This window comes from Ostrea edulis, chromosome 4 (assembly GCF_947568905.1).
Source record: "Ostrea edulis chromosome 4, xbOstEdul1.1, whole genome shotgun sequence".
Lineage (NCBI taxonomy): Eukaryota > Metazoa > Mollusca > Bivalvia > Ostreida > Ostreidae > Ostrea > Ostrea edulis.
Window position 1 is genome coordinate 1594102 of NC_079167.1, and position 24019 is coordinate 1618120.

Below are 24019 nucleotides of genomic sequence, written 5' to 3' on the forward strand. Positions count from 1 at the left end.
ATGTAGTGTCAATTTGGTTAAACTTGTTAAAAGGCATTCATACTTCCTCTTTGACAAGGATATTGAAATGGAACAGAAACTTGAACAATTGAAGGATGAGTTTTACAGAAGAGCTGAAGAAAATAAAGGGTTGAGAAAGGTAAGTGTAAATATGATATAGTTCAGCAGCTGTCAGCTGGGAAGGATATCTAATCAGTGAAAACCATGATCAATCAAGGTTTCTAAACAATCTAGGCAGTAGGTTAAAGATAATTGAGGTCCATTTGAACCTCCTAATATATCAACAACTACATATATACACTGCTGTAAACAACATTCCAAATGAAGTAAGTTTTATATTGAACTAACGGATAATATCAAAAGGTTTTTGCATTTGGGGGGCTTCTTATTATTTCCCTAACTACTTACAGTCAAATAGAATGCCAAAGCATCCTCTCAGTCTGGTCAATGAAACAATGCATACTCCCCCTCTAGGTAGCTGCAGATCTGGGAAAATATTGGGACAGACCAGAGAGCTACAAATCTAGCCCTTATAAAAATAAACCTTCAATTTACAGTGCAGAAAAATCTGTGCACAGTTGAGGCAGAATTCTTACATTACCGTCTCAAAAATTTAACATCAAAATTCCTTGCACATTTTCCCACTAGTGTCTAAACTTACCTTCAAATATTCATAAACCCCCATGCAACCTGAAAACTCACAGCTTCAAAGGATTTCGTTTTGTTATAGAGTAATAGTTTAGTTTTACTTCTAACATGCCAATGCATAGTGTTTTAGAGCAGGAAGGCCTCAACCAAAATTTTAAATTTCATAATTCTTCGGGTAGAAGTTCTGATTCAGAGCAGGGCCAAACTTGGTATATAGTCTGGCAATTCCCTCCAAAATAGCCTAAAAACTATACAACCGACTTGTAAGCAAACCGACTTATAGGTGAGTATATACGGTACCAAAATTGGAAATTTTGCAACCCTGGGGTTCTGACTCCAAATAGTCCTATACGTGTAGTGTTACTCTGACAATTCTCATCAGTATGGGCACTTTCAGGAGCATCGGAACTGATACTTCAAGATACTGCTGCTGAATATTGGATATGCAGAGCAGGAAAATTATATTAATAGATTTTGTAGCCCTTGGGGATAATGATATTTTAACTATCACTCAGGTGACTGATAAGACCTGGGGCCTCTTGTTTTGTAATTCCTATTAGCTCTTTTTGTATATATCTTCATTGTATTGTTTGTGCGGCACTAATTCATAGATTATCGCAATTCACCTTTGAATTAGAACGCTTTGGCCAATGTAGTATTGCTTTGTGTAACGACACAATTGAATCTGTTTGTAATACAATTTCGAAATGCAACAGAAGCTCTCATTGGTCCATATGTATAAGTCCTCCCAAATTCCCTTATACGGGAGTAGTCGGCATTTGAAAACATGACGGCCAGTTGGAAACAAACTTCAAAGGAAGAAAGAGAAAAAGTTGTATTCTTGTGTTGTTGTCTCATAAATTTAATATCAAAAAATTTCTAACATATTTTTTTACTACTCTTGTATCCAAACATACCTTCAAATATTTATTAAAGCCCCATACGACCCAAAAACTCACAGCTTTTGATGATTTCGTTCATTGACATAGCCATGTTAGTTAGCCAGTCAATTCGAATCCTTGTTCATTTCCATACTGGCACAATAGCGTGTAGATGTGAACTGATACCCCACAAATATTGTAGCTAAATATTTTAAATAATATATCATCCCAGTTCCATTAAATGATAATTATTCAAATATCTTAACTCACGGCAATGCGGCTTTCATTAGTCTGGGTGGCTGGTCTCCATCTCTGCCACACGAGTGTTAAGGACCATAATGGGCTTATGTAGCATTTTTGTTAATCAAGAGCTTATTTTACCTTTACAAAAAACTATATTTTTTAATATTGATTATTCGTGTTGATAATAAATGAAGAGCGAATACATAACTTACAACCGATTTTATGAATAGATACCAATAGCAACAGAGTTCAAATTGACCGGCTACCTAACATGGCTACGTCAACAAACGAAATCATTAGAAGCTGTGAGTTTTTGGGCTGTGTGTGGCTTTAATGAATATTTGAAGGTATGTTTGGACAGAAGTATAGTAGGAAAATATGTTAAGATTTTTTTAATATTGAATTTATGAGACAGCAACACAAGAATACACAGATATCAGGCCTCAACTGTGCACAGTTTTTTGTGCCCCGTAAATCGAAGGTTTTTATAAGAGGTGGATCTGTAGCTCTCTGTTCCGTCATAATATTTTTTCAGAGAGCTACAGTTCTCCAGCTAGTAATTTTCTAGTCCGTTCACCTGAATCCGCTCGAGAAAGTTGGCGGGCTGTAATCAGCCAATGAAAACTCTTGTTGTATTACATCAAACATGTCATTCAAACTGTTCAATCGTCTCATTCAATTGTGTCATCACACAACACAATACTATATCGGGTAAAGTGTTCTAATTCAAAGGTGAATTGCGATAAAGATTCTGTTCTAAAACATATAATTTTCAAATTTAGCCCACATTTAGAATCGTTCAAATTTATCCAAAACAATTTGACCCAAATTGCAAAAAGAAATTAACACACACACAAAACTTTCCAGATTTATTATACAAATGTGCTTATGATAATTGTATGGAATTGTGAATGCTAAAATTTCTTGTTTAATAAATATTTAGCAAGTTTATCAAGGAAATCCTGTAGGAAAGTTGGCTCCTGACTACCATGACAGTCACAAATCTAAGGTAACTGTTGTATCTAGCTTTCTCGTCTAGTCGTAGTAATTTAAGATTGGTGTTTATGTACTAGTGTACTTTTCAGATATAAAAATACTGAAGCTCAAATGTACATGTATGGTCTGTTTCAGGATTACTATGGACCTGAGTTTGTACACAAATCATCTAAACCACTTGTCAGAATATCAGTGCCGTTGCAAGGGGAGGTAAGTGTTGTAACTTTTGGTCTGTATATTTACTGAAGAGTAGCAGCAAATTTGAAGCTGGTGCCTTTGAGTAGGCAGGCATTTATGCATAGCTCAAACAACATTAACATACCTCAAATAGAGCTAGTATGGGTTGAGCTCCATAAGGGATATCTTTGCTATTAGAACAGTTCTGATTGTGATTGTATAATTTGCTGTCTTTACACACAAAAATTGTCTCTGCTGACTTTATGAATCAGATACTTCAAAATATCGCAAGTACAACTTCTACCACTGTCCACATCGCCATAAAATTATGCCCACTTTAACACTTGTAATTGTTTTAAGATTTGATACTCATAATTGCCATACCTTAAAATGCCTACCTTCTGTATATTTTGAATATTTCTAGGAAACTTGAGATTGCAAATGTAGTGGTTGCAGCCTCTCCCTCTTCCTTTTGGTTTGAGAATTTTTACCAAAAGTCATTTAGGGAACAAAAACGCCATCTTAGGTCACACTTCCTTCCACCGCTATATATATGTTTTGTATATATATATATATATATATATATATGACATGAGAAATACAATTGATTGTGTACCTTTGATATTTAATTTACTTAGAGTCTAAAGAGCCCATCTCACGTGAGGCGTGTGGTGGTAGTTCTCCTGTCTGGACAGAAACTGGAAGCTATGGTGGACCCCAGTATAACTGCACAGCAGATGTTTGAATCCATTATCACTCACATTGAACTACCCGAATTCTTCTTCTTTGGGCTGACATATATTAGTGGTGAGTTTATGAATAAAAGACTTTTTAAAAATGATGCATCAAGATCCTCATGTCCTCTAGAAATTTTAGAATTGGCCAATCAGTTACGTTATTTAATACAAATAGATGTACAGGGTTGTGGTTAACATTTAAATTTTAGGGGCCGTGTGGGCCCCTGACTTTCAAAAGTGTACAGGACCACAATTTGATCCAAGGGCCCACATTGTATATCAATTACCAGTAAAGACCAAATAACAGAAGAATTTTTAGGGACAAAACATTCCGCTTGCTGTGTCCGACAGCCATGGCTGATTAACAAGCCTATTCTGCAAAAATGATCTGGATCATTTGTTCTCATATTCATGGAAGTAATGGTCTCTGTTAGCATTTCTCCTCTGGGGTTTTGAAACCCTTTCGATAAATCTATGCGGCTAGTCTAGGTCACATATATGCTTGACGTAATCTGTGCATAGCATTTGCTTTACACGCTACACAAATAATCTTGGTTAGTATAATGTTTTATTGAAAAGGAAAGAACATCATCAAATGAAAAGGTAGTCGAGTATCTAGTATAAAAGTAATAATTGTTTCTATTTTTTATGCCATGATATGGCCACATAGAATGATGGATAGGAACAAGTTTGAATGCAACAGTAATATCTGCTTTACACAGCCAACTCCCTGGACCTAATGTTTGAATGATTTTTATTGCATGGTCTATAGTCACATAATGCAAGGAATAATCCTCCTTGTTGATAAGTTCATTCAAACTTTGATGGCCATCATTATTATGAGGTTCTGAGAGACCCATGATAATAAGTCTCTTTTTTTAGAATACTTTCCTACCACTAGACCTATAGGATTTATTCTAAAGACCGCAAATGGGACTTTTGTAAAGGGTCCTTAAATAAATAACCTTTCTACAGTTCCTCCTCGATAATGAGGTCTGCTTGTCTCTGGATCTCTGCAAGCAGACAGCAAGTTTTTACATTCCAAAGACGTTTTTGGTAATGGATTAATTCCTGTGTGAAATCCTTCATATAAATTTTTTATGAGATAATGTACATAATGTTGATCTGGGTGATGCATCAATTCACTTTGTAAAACCGGTATGTTTATTGGAGATGGAAGAATGGACAGTATTTGTATATGAATCCCGCTTAACTCGTCTAGCGGGGGGGATGGTACGTTTTTTTATTCTTTGCATTTGTTAGCTTTTTTTTTTAAAAGAAAAAGGTAATCTTGTCCTTGTACTTACTACATAGTGGTCATCTTTACTGAATATTTTTGGGGAAATAATGTTAATTTCAGTCAAGCACGAAATTTTGTAGCAATGAAGTTTTAACAGACTCGACATTTTCTTTGTTTAAACTTCATTTCAATTTATAATAAATAGCTGACGTTATAAGAATTGAATGAGTTGGTACTAAATGAAGAATTCAAACATAATTAACCCTCCAAATTTCGTCACATTTAGATGGTTAATTACGTCAGTCGTTTACTGCAAAAGGAAAGTTAAAACTTTTTAAAAAGTAATCGCATATTCTCAGACTCATGAAAATTGTGTAGCATGCAGAAAGTCATAGAGAGAAAGATCTGACATAATCGAGTGACAAAGCACGTGCACACAACACCTGTGCTAGTCAAGGTATCATAATCATGGCAGTTTTAAAAATTACATGGATGATAAATTTGTGTTGGCTGTTTCATAATAATTAGTTACAGGATGTAAGGACATAAAATTGTAGAAAATGTTATGCTTTTAAATAAGTAAACAATGCTAAAAAGCGCATATTGCATGGACTATAACATACTCAGTCCAAAACCTTAAGTGGTATATGTAGTATGTACTCCTTCTCATAAAAGAATTAATAAGTGCATATTATATTCGGTCAAATACGGGTTTAAATCAATAAGTATAATGATGCATCATTTCGATTTTTTTTTTTTTTAAAAGGTAAAAATAATGAAGTCCATTCATGTCATTGTAGCAGTCAGTATTTATGTTTTCCCTAAGTACAGAAACCCATTTTAGTCATATTTCTAAATTCATGTGACTAAATTTGAGATTCTGTGAACAATTACTTACGCACCCTTTCAAAGAAGGAGGGGGTGGTGGTATTGCTTTGCACTTGTCGGTTAAATTGGTAGACCATATGTCCTCTCTATATCTTGAGAACCATTCACTTGATCGTTATGATATTTCATATGTTGGCAGTGATTTTTTTGGGGCCAAAATGCCACCGATATTCAGCTGTTTCCCCTTACTAAAATTAACTATTTTTCCCAATTATATATATGTTTTTCTTAATTTCAAATCTAGGGAAATTAGACCATTTAAAAAAAAAGTTACCGTATATTGCTGACAAAGAGTAAATATGTTTTTTTTTCTTCATTTTTATTCTCCAAACCAGCTTAGCACATGCAAAAGGTTTTGTAAAGAATATGTAAAACAATAGAGGCATCCATATAAGCAGATATGCAGTGAAGTATATAGTTTCCAGATCCACATTAAGCCATATATTGTTGACATTTCAGTTTGACCGCCATTATATGTAGGGTCAGGCTAATAACAGGAAGTGGCCAACAGTATAGGGTTTTATTAAAATCCGAAAAATACAAACAGGAGAGACATTCTGGAAACTTGATTATTAATATAATATTTACAAGATTATGGGTACAAGTGCTGGTGAATTAATAATTTATTATTTTCTTTATGAAATTAGACAATAAGTATTTCTTAGAAAAAGTAAATAATATCTATACAAGGTGTGACTTCCAATACATATTTAATGTTAAATAATGATTTATTTTATGATTTTAAATCAGATCTGAAATAAACCTCAAACAAAAAATTTGTTATTTGATTATTTTATGCAACTTTACCATTTCAATTTACTATGAATGATTTTTCCCAATTTGAGGAAAATGTCGCTAATTTTTCCCAATTCAAAAGGAGGGGTGGTAGTTTGAAAAACAAAAAAAATTACTGGTTGGTTGGTTATGAGTAGAAGAGGACCCCTATTGATTTTCAGGTCAAAAGATCAAGGGTCAGTCCACTCTGTACATAGGAATATACTGTCCGTTCAACATCTTGAGGATCCTTTGCTTGACAGACATCAAACTTAATACACTGGTACATCCTAAGAAGTAGATTACCCCTATTGATTCTAAGGTCACATGGTTAAAGGTCAAGAATCAAATTGGACATAGGAATATACTGTCCACTCAGTATCTTGAGAACCCTTAGCTTGACAAACATCAAACTTGGAACACTGGTACATCCTAAGGAGTAGATGACCCAATTGATTTTTGAGGCCACATGGTTAAAGGTAAAGGGTCAAACTAGACATAGGAATATATTGTCCGCTCACTATCTTGAGAATCTTTTGCTTGACAGATGCCAAATTTGGTACACTGGTACATCATAAGGAGTAAATGACCCATATTAAATTTGGGTTCACATAGTCAAAGGTCAAGGGTCAAACTGGACATAGTAATATATTGCACAATCAAAGGCATGATTTGCACTGAAAAATCATTTTGCTATTGTAATTTCAATGCAAAAATCAACTCCCAACTGGACTGTGAGTAGTTTGATTTTTATTGAATACTCAAATAGCAAATAAAGAGCGAGTTGACTCTCAGGCTCTTCAGGCCTTTGATTTAAAACTCCTAGCATAGTAATACAACAAAGTACATGTAGCTAAATTATTCATGATCACCTACATTTTACAATTCATTGACTTGGTTAAAAACCTAAACCTAATTATAAATCTGACTTTTTTCCTGGTCTAGTCTTTGTACCTGAATAGTAGTTGATTTCCAACCATTCCTATCCTGGTTCCACAATTTTCCCCTTTACCATAACCTATACATAATGGATATTGTTGTGGTCCATTATTTTTTGCGACCGGTAGAGGACTGTGCAATACTCTTAGAAATCTTGAAATATCCTTATATGGTGAAATTAATGAAGGCATTATTATTCTGAAGTATGAATTAGACATTGTTATGAAATACTTCAATGAGTTACAATTATGATGTATTCAAGAAGTATTTGAAAGAAATTATGACCATACAGAAATAATACTTTCATTTTCACACTCTTTTTCAGAGGGTGAACATTTCTTCATCGAGCCTGACATGAAGCTTCACAAGGTAGCCCCTGATGGATGGAGGGACAACTGGAAGGAAAACATGCCAGCCATTACTCTGACTGTCTATGTCAGGATGAAGTTCTATCCCTCCACTGTTGCTATGCTGAGGTAACATCTCTGATGAAAAGCTTCATGGCATGTACATACAATTAAACCTTGTTATCTTGAATGGGGCCAAGAAAAAACTTCAAGATATGCAAGGGCTCAAGACATTGAGGTGAAAATTTTTAAAGAAAATGTTGGGACTTCCAACTGACTTCGACATATCCATGGTATTTGAGATATCGATGTTTGAGATATAAAATTTCAACTGTATAAATGATCTTTAATGCTATAAATTGTAAAACTTTTAAGGAGACAGGGGTTTATGCCATCTTGATTTTTAAAAGTTCCTGAATATGATAAATTTTATTTTGTACTCTTTTAAAGATCTATTTTATTTGCTGTACTGTTACCTGAGAAGTAGGTATGGTCTATTCAGCATAGTTAATTACCTGGAGTCCTCGGGGTCTGGCTAATATTTATACACGGTTGTGGAAATACACAGAAATTAGAGGGGGCTTCTAATTAAACAGCACCAGGGTATTTGTTAAATTAGACCATCGAAATAACTATCAAATTTTGGAGGATTGTTAGTCACCAAATGTAGTTGATCATATTGCGCTGTCATTTTGATTCGACAATTTTTACAGGAGTTATGAAACTTTGTTGAATTTGTATATGTTACACTATAGAAACACTTTGTGGATGCAACTCCTTCGAAACCGCTCACCGGATTTCATTCAAATTTTGTAGGATTGTTAGTCACCATACGTAGTTAATCATATTGCGCCGCCATTTCGATTCGACAAATTTTACAGGAGTTATGGGACTTTTGTTCTTCAACTTTTTTTGCGGCGGTGGGGGACATGGCTACGTGTAGCAATCTTGTTTAGTATATTTTAGTATATTATACAAATTGAAAATACCAAGAAAGAAGGGAACAGAATTGGCATTCACCTATTAAATGGATGTTGTTTGTTACAGACACCAAATATCCAAGCACCTATTGTACCTACAACTGAGACATGATATTCTAGAGGAGAGAACACTGTGTGGAGAGGACCAGTGCATGGAGTTATCTGCCCTTGCTTTACAGGCAGAGTATGGGGATTACGACTCTGAGAGCATGGGCAGGAACTACTTTCTGCAGGAGCACTACTTTCCACATCGTGTTGTGAAACGTGTTGGAAATGGTTTCATCAGAGATCATGCCACTGAGGAACACCAGAAACATTTGGGATTGACAGACAGACAAGCAGAGTTAGAGTTCATTAAGGTCAGTGTAATTTAATCTTTCTATTTATTATCCACTTGTAATTCAATGCTAGAGGGGATATAGTAGCCGGCCCATTAGTGTGTGGGTGAGTATGTAAGTGTGTGTAACACTGAGCTTGTAGACACATTTTTGCTCCAATAATTTCATACTTTATATATAGCTTTGTTATCAAGGAAAGAAGAACCCCATTGATTTTGGGATCCAAAGGTCAAGGTCACTACGGGTTCATAAAAAAAAGCATGTAGACACTCTAAAGGCCACAATTTTTGCTCCCTTGATATCTTACTTCACATGTAACTTTGCTATCAAGAGAGAAAGTACCCTATTGATTTTGGGGTGCAAAGATCAAGGTCACTACAGGACGTACTTCATAGAAAAAACTTGTAGATACACTACAGGCCACATTTTTGGCTCTATTGGTTTCATACTTCACATGTAGCATTATTATCAAGAGTAAGATTCCTATTGATTTTGGGGTCAAATGATCAAGGTTACGATGGGACTAAAAAGAAAAAGTTTGTAGACACTCTCCAGGCCACATTGTTCCATTGATTTCATACATCACACATACTTTTGTTATCAAAAGAGGAAGAACCTTATTGTTTTCATAGTCCAAAGGTTAAGGTCATTTTCATAGAAAAAGCTTGTAGACACTCATTGCGAGGAGATATGCCCCGCCTTGTGGAGTTGTTATTGGTAATATGATTATGTGTGTGTCCATCATTGCTGTATAACATGTTGATAAATTCTGGAATTGTTATGATGCATGCATATGTTATGACAGATTTTGTCTTTTATTCAACAGAAATCCCTGAAGCTACAGGAATATGGAATCCACTTCTACAAGTTATTAAAGGTAAGAATATCAGATTCATTGTATCATTAAGTAATGTAGAATTTAATACTAGCAGTAGTAGAAATATTTGTATAACCCACAACTTTCTAATAGGCATTAGGAGCACATACAAAAAAATGATGATAACATTCAATTTTCAGTTTTGAAGACTGCAACACTTTCATCACTTGAAAATCAGGAGACTTTTAAGGCCTCATTGCCTCTTGTTACTAAGTCACCTGAGTCACTCAGGTGACCTATTGCCATTGGTCTTTGTCCATCATCCTTCATGCGTTGTCCCTTCGCAATTGTTTTCAAATTTGATAAGAAGCACAATAGGGATGAGATGAACATACGTATGTAAATTGTAATTTTCAGTATCATTCTATTCCTGGAGCCCCATGGGCTGGGCAATAACTGTTAAAAACAGCCAAATTTTCAAAAATCTTCTCTATTTCTGCACATCTTGAAGATGGGCAGGGTTTTTACCTCAAGGCAGGGCCAAAATGGTTGAATAATGAAAATGAACTTTAAGTCCAGGAGTGATATAGAATAATTTACACCCTTACAGCAGTTAAGCTTATATGGCAAGAGGGTAGGGCTTAGCAGTGTTATCAGAAGAAGCAGCAGCCTGATGTTTGCCTCCACACGTGCTCTAGTGTAGCAGACAATATTTTGAACGTAGAGACGACTATATGAATTTAAACTGAAATGAATGATTAAGATTTCTTGCATTTTTCTAACACTCTGCTCCATCTGTGAGGCACTGATGTTTAGACAAAACTTCACCCTAGGGACTACGAAATAAATTTATCATTGTTTTATTAGTTGTTTATAGATAATATACACACATGCTGGTATATATGATACACTAGTACTTATGACTTTCCTCTTGGTACCTTTCAATTGTGAAAAGGGTTGGGGGGGGGGGGTGTTGTAGCTGTGCAATGAATGACATTATTATTATTATTTATTATGTTTATTCAGATAAAGGCACGTAAGACAAAGAATAACAATTGACATGACACAATATCACCTAAAATAACACATTCTATAAATAATGTCACATTACATCACATGATAATATCAATAATATCACATGTGCATTGAAGGATTATTAAGAAACACTTAATCCATTATAATGAATTATTATTATGATTATAGAGTATAATGGTATTTTGAGGATTGATAATGTACAAAATATTTTCAATTTCTTTTTTTTCAATGTCCCTTTGATTGATATTATTAGAACATATAAATATACTATAGCAACCAAGATCTTCTCATGCATTATTATTTTGAATTTTGATCTTACAATAGTTGAAAGGAGGACAATTGCCTAAAAAACATTTTGATAAGTATTTGGAACACTAGCAACTTTTGTAGTTTGAAAGTTAGAGAAATTCTGTGTGGAACCTCAATAAAGGTTATGTCCCTTGAAGGTCACCAAGATACTGTAAACAATGTAGTTTTTAAACGTAGCATATTCAAAACCGTTCAAGTGCTCATTATTTATTCTTCAGATTTGAAAAAACAAAACATAACATCAGTTACGAATTCCTCAATCTGTATGTTACATGTACATATCATAGCAAATGATTTTGACAGTAGATGAAAACTACAGAAATATAGTTTTAATAAATAAGACTGTTACAATAGGATTTACAATAAACCAGCCGCTGACTAATAAGTACATGTAGATAGAACATCAGAGATTGAGTGTGTGTGTATATTGTGTGTATATGTAGATAGAACATCAGAGATTGAGTGTGTGTGTGTGTAATGTGTGTATATGTAGATAGAACATCAGAGATTGAGTGTGTGTGTGTGTAATGTGTGTATATGTAGATAGAACATCAGAGATTGAGTGTGTGTGTGTGTAATGTGTGTATATGTAGATAGAACATCAGAGATTGAGTGTGTGTAATGTGTGTATATGTAGATAAAACATCAGAGATTGAGTGTGTGTGTGTGTAATGTGTGTATATGTAGATAGAACATCAGAGATTGAGTGTGTGTGTGTATTGTGTGTATATGTAGATAGAACATCAGAGATTGAGTGTGTGTGTGTGTAATGTGTGTATATGTAGATAGAACATCAGAGATTGAGTGTGTGTGTGTATTGTGTGTATATGTAGATAGAACATCAGAGATTGAGTGTGTGTGTGTGTGTAATGTGTGTATATGTAGATAGAACATCAGAGATTGAGTGTGTGTGTGTAATGTGTGTATATGTAGATAGAACATCAGAGATTGAGTGTGTGTGTGTGTAATGTGTGTATATGTAGATAGAACATCAGAGATTGAGTGTGTGTGTGTATATGTGGTGCGTATCTATCTCCCTAGTATGGAATTCAAGATATTGTTAGCAGCTATCTCGCAGTTTATATCTCATCTGCATTGTTTACCTTCATGTATTCGGTTTTCATATGCCCGTCTTTAGATGGAACGTATTGTGATACAACGATGTTTGTCCATCCGTTTGGGGTTTTCCGTTTCTATTTTCATTTCTCTGTCACATATCCAGCTGAAACTTGCTATGTAACGTCTTTGTGGATCACTCTAGATTATGTTGCAATTTTGATCCATTTTGACCTCTCTTGCAGGAGTTTTGCCCCTTTATTTGAAAATTATTGTTATATGTAGGGCAAATAATTTGTCCTGTGAACTCCTCCCACACTTTTCAAGTGGGGACCATCTTGTTTTACAGAATGTTTGTATGGATATTGAAGATGTGTGTGTGGCAAAGATTTTGATTTTCTTCAATTTTTGAGAAAAGTACAGGTTGTTGAACTTAGTTTATTTTGAGGAAATATTATATTAAATAAAGGATATGGTTTGTCCTTTTAACTCCTCTCACAGAAGCTAGGATCTTTGTAATTAATAAGATGTGATTAGTGCAAGAATTTTGATTCTCAACAATTTTTGATTTTCTTTGATGTTTTGAATATTTACAGGTTGTTGAACTTAGTCAAATTTGGGGAAATATTTTACACACAGAAGTCCTGGTTTCTCTGTCTACCTCTTATCACAGTTTTTAGATGTAAAGAAAGTATGTCACAGCCTGATGATGGCTAATACTACCTGAAGCAAAGTTCTACAAAATTATGACTTTAAAAAACCGCCCTATATAAGCATTTTCACGGGTGTATTATGTACAGTGTGCGATACTCTTGTTGTTAAATTGAATCAAGTTTTATTTTAGTTGCTGAAGGCATCATTTTGCCGGTATACATACATCACTGATTTCACAATCTGAATAAGATTTTTTCCCACAAAGATTTAGATTGTTTTGAAATCAATTATACTGTATTATATCTGTGATTAGAACCGCTACCGTTCGGCAGTGCTACATCTTATCTAAATAAATAAACTGTCAAATGGGACCAAATTTCCTCCGTTTGTGTTGTCATACATCATGGTCATGCACATAATAGGTTCATTTGAAAAGTGACGGCATGCTTGCTCAGGTAGGATTTTTAACCGAGTTATTGGTTTGGTGATGCGGGCGGGCGGTTGGGCGTCAACAATTGGTTTCCAGATGATAACTCGAAAAGTTTACAATCTAATCAAATGAAACTTTGTTATATTGTTGGGTACCAGGTAAGGAAGACCCCTATTGATTTTGGAGAAAAATGATCAAAGGTCAAGGTCACAGTGACCGAAAATAGAATGAAAATTTCAGGAAAATTTGGTTTCCGGATGATAACTCCGAACGTTTAAATCCAAATCAAATGAAACTTTGATATATTGTTGGGTACCAGCAAAGCAAGGCCCCTATTGATTTTGGAGAACAAAGGTCAAGGTCACAGTGACCGAATATAGATTGAAAACTTCAGACAAATATGGTTTCTGGACAGTGACTCGAAAAGTTTAAAACTGAAATTAGTTCTTCACAATTATAAATATACCATGTCTTTCCTGGCTTTACAATGTATCCCATGCAACTTGGCTCATGCACCCCTGGGTGCATATACTGATTTTTAAATCATCAATTTGGATGTAAAATATCTTTCTTCTATGAAGGTATGAAACCTGGGCAAACATGTGCTCACACCTTATCCTAATCAAAAAATCAACGAGGAAAATGATAGATATTAAAATTTCCAAAAACATTGCAACTTAGGGACTCTGAAATCCTAAAAATTTCAATACACAGAAATAAAAAACAAAGCGCATAGATATTCAAAATGAGTCCTCATTTATTCATTGATATAGAGAAATAGCTTGAATTCTCAAGTTCATATTCCAACATAAACATGTAGGAGGCATTTAATGGCTCATACTGCATTTAGTCCTTTTTGAAGGTGGCAGGAGCATTTATCAGTTTTACTGGTTTTGTGTGATATTTTGATAGTTGTGAAATTGTTATAAAAACATCTTTGACATGTGAAAGAAAAGAATATTGAATGCGTGTTTTTTCCTTTTCAGAACAAAAACAACACGAGTGATATTATATGGGTGGGGATCAATGTCTACTCCCTTTTGTTAGCTGAGAATGAACCCCAGGGAAGAATCATTGTCCAGCAATTCCCATGGCAGAGTATCAAGAAAATCTCGTTCAACAAAAGGCGTTTCAGCATTCAGAGCAAACCAGACTATGGGGAGGAAAAGCCCCCTAAGCTAAATTACTACACCAACACATACAGAAAGTAAGACCTGATACTGTAAATTACTACACCAACACCCAACACATACAGAAAGTAAGACCTGATACTGTAAATTACTACACCAACACCCAACACTTACAGAAAGTAAGACCCGATACTGTAAATTACTACATCAACACTTACAGAAAGTAAGACCTGATACTGTAAATTACTACACCAACACTCACTGAAAGTAGACCCGATACTGTAAATTACTACACCAACATTTACAGAAAGTAAGACCCGATACTGTAAATTACTACACCAACACTTACAGAAAGTAAGACCCGATACTGTAAATTACTACACCAACACTCACTGAAAGTAGACCTGATACTGTAAATTACTACACCAACACTTACAGAAAGTAAGACCCGATACTGTAAATTACTACACCAACACTTACAGAAAGTAAGACCCGATACTGTAAATTACTACATCAACACTTACAGAAAGTAAGACCTGATACTGTAAATTACTACACCAACACTTACAGAAAGTAAGACCCGATACTGTAAATTACTACACCAACACTTACTGAAAGTAGACCCGATACTGTAAATTACTACACCAACACTTACAGAAAGTAAGACCTGATACTGTAAATTACTACACCAACACCCAACACTTACAGAAAGTAAGACCCGATACTGTAAATTACTACATCAACACTTACAGAAAGTAAGACCCGATACTGTAAATTACTACACCAACACCCAACACTTACAGAAAGTAAGACCCGATACTGTAAATTACTACATCAACACTTACAGAAAGTAAGACCCGATACTGTAAATTACTACACCAACACTTACAGAAAGTAAGACCCGATACTGTAAATTACTACACCAACACTTACTGAAAGTAGACCCGATACTGTAAATTACTACACCAACACTTACAGAAAGTAAGACCTGATACTGTAAATTACTACACCAACACCCAACACTTACAGAAAGTAAGACCTGATACTGTAAATCACTACTTCCATGATGCTGCCCAGATGGATGCATCATTGAATTACAATTTTTAGAAGCATTTAATTCAACATTACATACATACATAAATAAATTTCTTGTGAATAAAAAATGATTTATAGTTCATGTTTATGAAACAGTGCATGTAAGTTTTCAGTACAGAATTTGGTATTATAATTAATTAAAAAATAAATTTCATTTTTGAAAATAGTTACTGTACATGATAGTATGAACTGTGCATTAGCACTTCATGAAAAGTATGCGCCATGAAGCATTACACTTCATACCTTCATTTATTTTCAAAAATGAATTTCATTTCTTATATTTACTTTCTATTGGAATTTCCAGCTGTTAAAGTAGACATACAATATTTATCAAGTAGTTCTATATTCATACATGTATTGTTTACAACTGCAGAACGTTCATTAGGAAATGCTTATCATTACAATTTCTAAAAATAATTTGAAATGTAAATATTAGAAAATGGATTATGTTTAATTCTGTTGATTTTTGTGAGCTTTTCTGATCACTTTTTATGCGGTGTCCGTCTGTCTGTCCATCTGTAAACTTTTTACATTTTCAGCTTCTTTTCCAGAACCACCTGGCCAATTTCAATCAAACTTGGCACAAAGAGTCCTTGGGCTTTCAAGTTTGTTCTAATGAAAGGCCAGGTCCCCTTCAAAGGGGAGATAACACGAAAATGCGTAAATTGGGTGGGGTCATTTAAAAATATTCTTCTCAAGAACCACTAGGCCAAAACGGTTGAAATTAACATGAAAGCTTCTTGACATAGTGCAGATCCAAGTTTGTTAATTCATGGCCCCAGGGGTTAGGATGGGGCCACAATAGGGGATCAAAGTTTCACATGTGAATATGGAGGGAAAATCTTCTCAAAAACCACTGGGTCGGAGAAGTTCAAATTTACATGAAAGCTTCCTGACATGAGTAGATCCAAGTTTGTGCAATTCATGATCCCGGGGGGTAGGTTGGGGCCATTATAGGGAATCAAAGTGTTATATGCTGATATATAGGAAAAATCTTTGAAAATATCTATTGAACTATTTAAGCAAGGGCTTTCATATTTTGTGTATACATTCTTTACGGCAAGACCTGTTTAAGTGATGCAATGGTGTGTGATCTTGTGGCCTTGACCTGAAAGTTTTACCTACTTTAATAAAAGTCTTACCTATTTAATTCCTCCTGCACTATTTAAGATAGATCTTTGATATCTTGACATATATAAATTTCTTATGGCAAGACCTTTCATTTCATATTCTGTCCTTTGACCCTGTAACTTTGAAGTTTGAGTTTGACCTACTTTTCAGAATACATAACAAATTAAGTATATCTGGAAATATTTTAGTTAGGTCTTTCATATTTTGTATATAGTCTTTATGGCAAGACTTTGTGACACAATGGTGTTTGATCTTTTGACTTTTGAGTTTAATGTATTTTTAAAAAAATATATACCTCCTGAACTATTAAAGGTAGGGCTTTCATATTTTGTATGTAGATTCTTTATGACAAGACCTCGGTATATTTTAATTTGTGTTTGACATTGTGATCTTGAAGAATTGCAGGGTCTAGATGGCACAGGTGAGTGATGTGGCCCATGGTGCACTTGTTATTCAAGTGAGTGTTAATGGGCATTGACCTCTTTTTCAACAGGGGTCGATATATACTACAGTTTTCCACAGTTCAGCACCGATTTGAGCTCAGTATGAGGTCCAGGGAATCTAACATTGATCCTCAAGGTACAGAATGTGTATCCATTTACAAATTATTTTATTGTAGATACAGGCCCAGGGGTAAACAAGCACCCTTATGAAAAATGTTAAGCACTATAAAAGCCAAGAATTTACTTATTTTAGTCCCCTACCGACAAAGCCGAAGGAGACTGCTAGTTAAGTCTCCTAAACGAAGTTGACTTATTATTTTTGCTCGGTTCTTATTATTCTTCCACTTCTTTCTCACACTTAAATCTGTCCGACACCGTTCTCCGTAACCAGCCAATGAAAGTAATAGATATTCAAGGATATGATAGGCCAATGTATCTGGATTTGCAGAAATGTTTTTGTTTTTATATTAAAGGGGGTTAGGGTACATTGGGGGGGGGGGGGGGGGGGTCAAGTGGGGGTGGGATTTAACATAGAACTCTATGGGGGTGAGAATTAATTTCAAATTTCAACAGATATAACTTGACAAATATGATGAATAGAGTCCTGGGGTCTTCAGAAATGAATAGAGAATGACAGGGCCTACAAATTGATATCTAGTTCAAGTGACCTTGACCTCTAACCATGAACGTAAAAATTGGTATAACTTTAAAATCAGGACTAACAGCGACATGGAATTTTCAGAAATGGCAAGAGGATGACAGGACTTACTAACTAGTATCAAGGTCAAATAACTCAAGTGACCTTGACCTCTGACCTTAAAACATAAAATTGGTATTAAGGACTAGGTCTGACAGAGATATGGGATCTTCAGAAATGATGAAAGGATGATGAGATCCACTAAACAGCATCAAAGTCATGTGACTCCAGTGACCTTGAACATACAAACTCATATAATTTTAGAATTGGAATTGATAGAGACATGGGACCTTCAGAAATGATAAGAAGATGATAAGATCTACAAACTAATATAAAGGTCAAGTGACTCTAGTGACCTTCACATCTGACCTCAGAACATAAAATTAGTTTTTTTTAGAAACTAGGTCTGATAGAGATATGGGATCTTCAGAAATGATGAAAGGATAATGAGATCTACAAATCAGTATCAAGGTCAAATGACTCTAGTGACCTTGACCTTAGATCATAAACTTGGTATTACTTAAGAACTAGGTATGATAAAGAGATAGAATCTTCAGAAATAATAAAAGGATGATGGTATCTACAAATGGGTATCAAGGTCAAATGACTCCAGTGACCTTGACCTCTGACCAACATAAGTCTGGTATAACTTTAGAACCGGAAATGATAGAGACATGGAATCTTCAGAAATGATAAAAGGGTGTAGTGACCTACAAAGTAGTATCTCCATTGACCTTGATTGTAAAAACTTGTAACGTTAGAACCAGGACTGATAGAGACATGGGATCATCAAAAATGATAATAGGACTTACAAACTAGGATCAAGGTCAAGTGACACCAGTTTTACCAAAGGAAAAAGGGGATTTTTTGAAAAATTTCAACATTAAAGCTTTTGTGATTTAGACCTTTTAAATGAAGTTAAAATTGGCATGGATTTTGTCATGGGAGGAAAATAGTAGTACTCAGAAAAAGACACTTTTATACAGCCAGTACTTCGTTTGGGAGACTTTATAATCGGTAGATTATAATCATATCTTGTTATTATTAATTTCTATTTAGAGCATTTTATATGTTTTATCCTTATTCTGTTTTCCAAGCTCAGTTTCATATATTTTTAGACCAAACCCCTTGACAGTCCAGAAATGTGCATTTTCTCTGGAAAATCTTAGGTCTGATACATATTTTATGAGATACAGGTAGATGTCTTTTCACTTTGTTTAAATTTCTTACTACTGTTTTTTACAGAGTTAACATTGGACTCAGTGGCTGAGTTAATGTGTGATGAGAGTATGCTGGATGATGAGCAGAGCTCGAGCGAGTCACATGGAGCATCAGTGTGTATATTATACTCATGTCTTATATTTGTCTACAAGAATGTCTATTGACTGCTTTTTATTAGAAGAGGTATATGTAATTTTGTAAAGTTTCCAGAATTAAACTGAAGTTATTTTATGTGTCTATATTCCTTAGGCAACAGAACCTACAAATAGACTGCACAATCCAAAAACAGAAAGCAGAGCATTACCATATACATTGTAAGTTTTAGATCAAGTACATGTATTTACTAACACATGTAGGTGTGTGCTTTGATATCCATGAATTGATCAAGAATTACCATATAACGGGTTTCTTTTGCATATCACAAATTTTGCAAAAATACCCCAAAACACTGTTATTTTTTATTTGTGTGGTTCTTTGTTTGTGATTCGAATTTTTAAGTAATAATACCTTGGCACGGTTTAAGATAATTAGTACAACACCTGAGGTGGTGAGTTTCTACTCGGTGAATTACTCTTATCTTGTAGGATATGGTACACAATTGATGTAAATATTTTATGGGAATTTAACTGTTCACGATTCAAAAATACTTGCAAAGAAAGCGAAAATTGGATTAACGCAAAATAAAAAGACCTGTTAAATGGTATATGCATGGAGATAACATTGCTTACTATGTAGCATGATTTGATATAAAAAGGAAATTAATTCATGCATCAGTGAAGAGTTCAAAAACTAACCTGTCAAATGGGTGAGATTTTATATCTACTTAATTCTTTTAAGAAAATAGGGTTCAGTATTTTGATTTTTTCCACAAAATGAAAAATTCAACCTATTTTCCATTGTGAATGGGGCAGAATTTCGAGCCATGAAAAGGTACTGATAATCCCTGGGTTTTTTAGCTCACTTGAGCCAAAGGCTCAATAATGTGAGTGCATGTTTCTGATCAAAACTTTCTGTTGTAAACTTTTCACATTTTCATCTTCTTCAGAACATCTGGCCAATTTCAACCAAACTTGGCAGAAAGCATCCTTGGGTGAAGGGGATTCAAGTTTATTCAAATGAAGGGCAATGCCCCCTTCAAAGGGGAGATAATCACAAAAAAGGGAAATAATTACATTGAAAATACAATGACAAATGTTTTAATTCTTCTTTTCCAGAACCAGCAGGCTAATTTCAATCAAACTTGGTACAAATTATCCTTGGGTGAAGGGGATTCAAGTTTGTTCAAATGAAGTGCTATGCCCCTTTCAAAAGGGAAATAATCACAAAAATGCAACAATAGGGTGGAGTCATTTAAAAAATTTCTTCTCAAGAACCATTGGGTCAGAAAAGTTCAGATTTACTTGGAAGCTTCCTTACATTGTGCAGATTCAAGTTTTTAAATTCATGGCCCCCTGGGAGTAGGGTGGGGCCACAATAGGGAATCAAAGTTTTGCCTGCAAATATATAGGAAAAAGTCTTGATAAATCTTCTCAGGAACTACTAGTCCAGACAAGTTCAAATTTACATGGCAACTTTCTGACATAGTGAAGATTCATGTTTGTAAAAATCATGGCCCATGGGGATAGGTTGGGGTCACAATAGGGGATCAAAATTTTACATGCAAATATAATTGAGAAATTTTTAAACATTGGCCAAGGTGACTCATGGGCCCATATTGCATTACAAATGTCACATCGGGCGGGGCATTCATGTCCTTTGGACCTATATCTAGTTCATTTTAAGCTCGCCTGAGTCATAGGCTGAAGTGAGACTTTCTGATTGTCCATCATTGTAGACTTCTCTGTATATCCATGGTTAATTTCAAGGGGAGATGATTTGAAAATATTGTAGGTGTGTAAATAATCTTCTCAAGAACCACTATTTCAGAAGCCATAATTTACATAGAAGCTGTCTATTTGTAAATGAAGGTTTTTATTTGTTCAAATCATATAGGGTTGGGCCACAATGGAAGTTCAAAGTTTTGTAAAGGAATATAAAGGAGTATAAATTTAAGAATTGTCTTCCCAAAAACCACATAGGTAAAATATATCAGATTAAAAATATGAAAGTGGAGATTCAAAGTTTTTTCACACCCCCATGGGTGAGTGATAAAGATGTAAAGTGTTACATTTGGTACATTGTCAGATAAATGTAGAATATAGTGTAAATGCAGGTTTGTAAGATAACATGACCCGTGACATCAGGATGGAGCACAAAAGGTTTTCAAATTAAATGTCTTCTTGTATACTCCAGAGTTGGCAAAAAACATTGGACTACCAGAAATCTCCGGTAAATTTTCAATTTGCCCAGTTAAACTAGAACTTCATTTGACAAACTGTTTGTTAGATATTAGCGGACCAAAAAATAATGATCATAACTGCATTCTGTTTATTGTTTATATGCAAACAAAATTTAGTCTGATCAAGTTATGCTTTCCCAGAAATCATAAGCCCACACGTATACTTTCAATATTACTCATGTTATTCTACTTTCAATTATGTGGCGTATCAAATGGTTGAACAATCGAGGGTCAGACAAAAAAAAGTTGAAAATATAAACACTGGACAGGTGCTTGTTAACATGAACACACATCCCCCTCCCCCTAGTTTACAAAAAATATCAAGAGAATGAATATTGCCATTCACTTTATACTGTGCTGGGCTTTAGTATATTCTAGGTTGTGCATATTTCCTGGATTTTGATTTCTTTTTTTCAAATCTTCTACATATTGGATTATCCAGGCATAAGACACGCCCACATTTAATGTCATACATGTACATCACTCTTTACTAAATCTGATGTTTCTGCACTTTAAGCCTAGCATGGGCGGCATCATCTTCGTCTAGTTGTGATCTTGCTATATCAGGAATTTTTTCATATCCTGATAATCGTGGCTGCAATAAGTTGTTTTTACAGTCTTTTATCACAGTGATTATTCATTTGATGGAGATCAGAAATATTGCATCTTTTCTTGGGTGCACTAGATTAGAATTGGTCCATATATTGCATAATTAGAAATATTTTGCATGTGTTTGTCAGTATGCTGCATGATTGTTATTGTCAGACCCCCACCATATAAGGCAGATGCCAGTGTCAGCATGCTTGATTTGAGAGAGAAGTATAAACTTCCCTCAGATAAGAAGCGTGAGCGCTATGCTGTTTCTACTGGGGACATTTTCCAAGAGTCGCAGAAAAGGGAGACCGGACCAGCTTATGTCATAGGTATTTTGTGTATTGTGATACTACTGCACATCTGAAATAAGATTAATTAGTCTGAAATGGACAGCATATGAGATCACTAAAAAAAGATTTCCTAATTGCTACATTTCAATGCTGGTCAAGGTGAATCACAGCAGTGAGTATAACCAGGTTTATATTATCTATCATCTGAAAAAGCATTGGAAAAATGGTATGCCTGTGTCATTTTATGCATGTTTGAACCAAGTGTTACACAAGTGTTGATCATATTCAGTGATTTTTTTGGGGCCAAAATGCCACCGATATTCGGCTGTTTCCCCTCACTAAAATTAGCTATTTTTTCCCAATTATATATATATGTTTTTCCCAATTTCAAATCTAGGGAAATTAAGACATTTAAAAAAAAAAGGTTACCGTATATTGCTGAGAAGAGTAAATACGTTTTTTTCTTCAGTTTTATTCTCCAAACCACTGCACATGCAAAAGGTTTTGTAAAGAATATGTAAAACAATAGAGGCATCCATATAAGCAGATATACAGCGAAATATATAGTTTCCAGATACACATTAAGATTGTTGACAATTTAGTTTGACCGCCATTATATGTAGGGTCAGGCTAATAACAGGAAGTGGCCAACAGTATAGGGTTTTACTAAAATCCAAAAAAATACAAACAGGAGAGACATTCTGGAAACTTGATTATTAATATAATATTTACAAGATTATGGGTATAAATGCTAGTGAATTAATAATTTATTATTTTCTTTATGAAGTTAGACAATAAGTATTTCTTAGAAAAAGTAAATAATATCTATACAAAGTGTACTGACTTCCAATACATATTTAATGTAAAATAATGATTTATTTTATGATTTTAAATCAGATTTGAAATAAACCTCAAACAAAAAAAACTGTTATTTGATTATTTTATGCATCTTTACCATTTTAATTTACTATGAATGATTTTTCCCAATTTGAGGAAAATGTCGCTAATTTTTCCCAATTCAAAAGGAGGGGTGGTAGTTTGAAAAAAAAAAAAAATCACTGATATTTGTGAAAGACATATATCTCTATGCATTTATGTAAACCATTCAATACACATGTATTTAACAAAAGTTGTGTATGTACGAGTGTGCACATGTTCAATCATAAAGTTTTGTTCATGTGTTTATCTAGAGATGGCAGATCAGAGCTCCAACTGGGGTGGGGATGTGGCCCCCAACGAAACTGTTAACAGTAAGTAACAGATCAAAATTTGTCAGAAATCAGTCATTTTGACTAATGTCTACCAAATTTAAGTATGACAGTTATTTATTTAAAAGATAATTCTCATTTTTGAAAACACATGACAGTATGAACTGTGATGCTTCACACCAGAGTACTTCTTTAAGCATGTTAGCACCTCGTGAACAGTATCCCCACATGAAGCATTGCAGTTCATTCCCTCATGTTTTTTCAAAAATGAAGTGTATTTCTTATATTTACATTCTGATTTCAGTTTTGTTGTAATTCCCAGTTGTTAAATATACGTACTATATTTATCAAAATTCATACATGCATTGTTTACAACTGCAGCA

General features: G+C 34.5%; 1 protein-coding gene across 3 annotated transcripts in view; it reads left to right on the top strand.

Annotated features, from left to right (window-relative positions):
• The window catches only part of LOC125669906 (tyrosine-protein phosphatase non-receptor type 13-like), a 108561-nt gene that overhangs the window by 48213 nt on the left and 36329 nt on the right, over nt 1-24019 (top strand). For all 3 annotated transcript variants that reach the window (XM_056161574.1, XM_056161575.1, XM_056161576.1), the window contains 13 exons: nt 59-139; nt 2716-2781; nt 2904-2978; nt 3584-3752; nt 7849-7999; nt 8918-9209; nt 10015-10065; nt 14476-14696; nt 17339-17424; nt 19231-19319; nt 19456-19520; nt 22310-22467; nt 23619-23678. In XM_056161574.1, the coding sequence (XP_056017549.1) occupies nt 59-139; nt 2716-2781; nt 2904-2978; nt 3584-3752; nt 7849-7999; nt 8918-9209; nt 10015-10065; nt 14476-14696; nt 17339-17424; nt 19231-19319; nt 19456-19520; nt 22310-22467; nt 23619-23678 (1564 nt within the window). The remainder of the gene's footprint in view (nt 1-58; nt 140-2715; nt 2782-2903; nt 2979-3583; nt 3753-7848; nt 8000-8917; nt 9210-10014; nt 10066-14475; nt 14697-17338; nt 17425-19230; nt 19320-19455; nt 19521-22309; nt 22468-23618; nt 23679-24019) is intronic.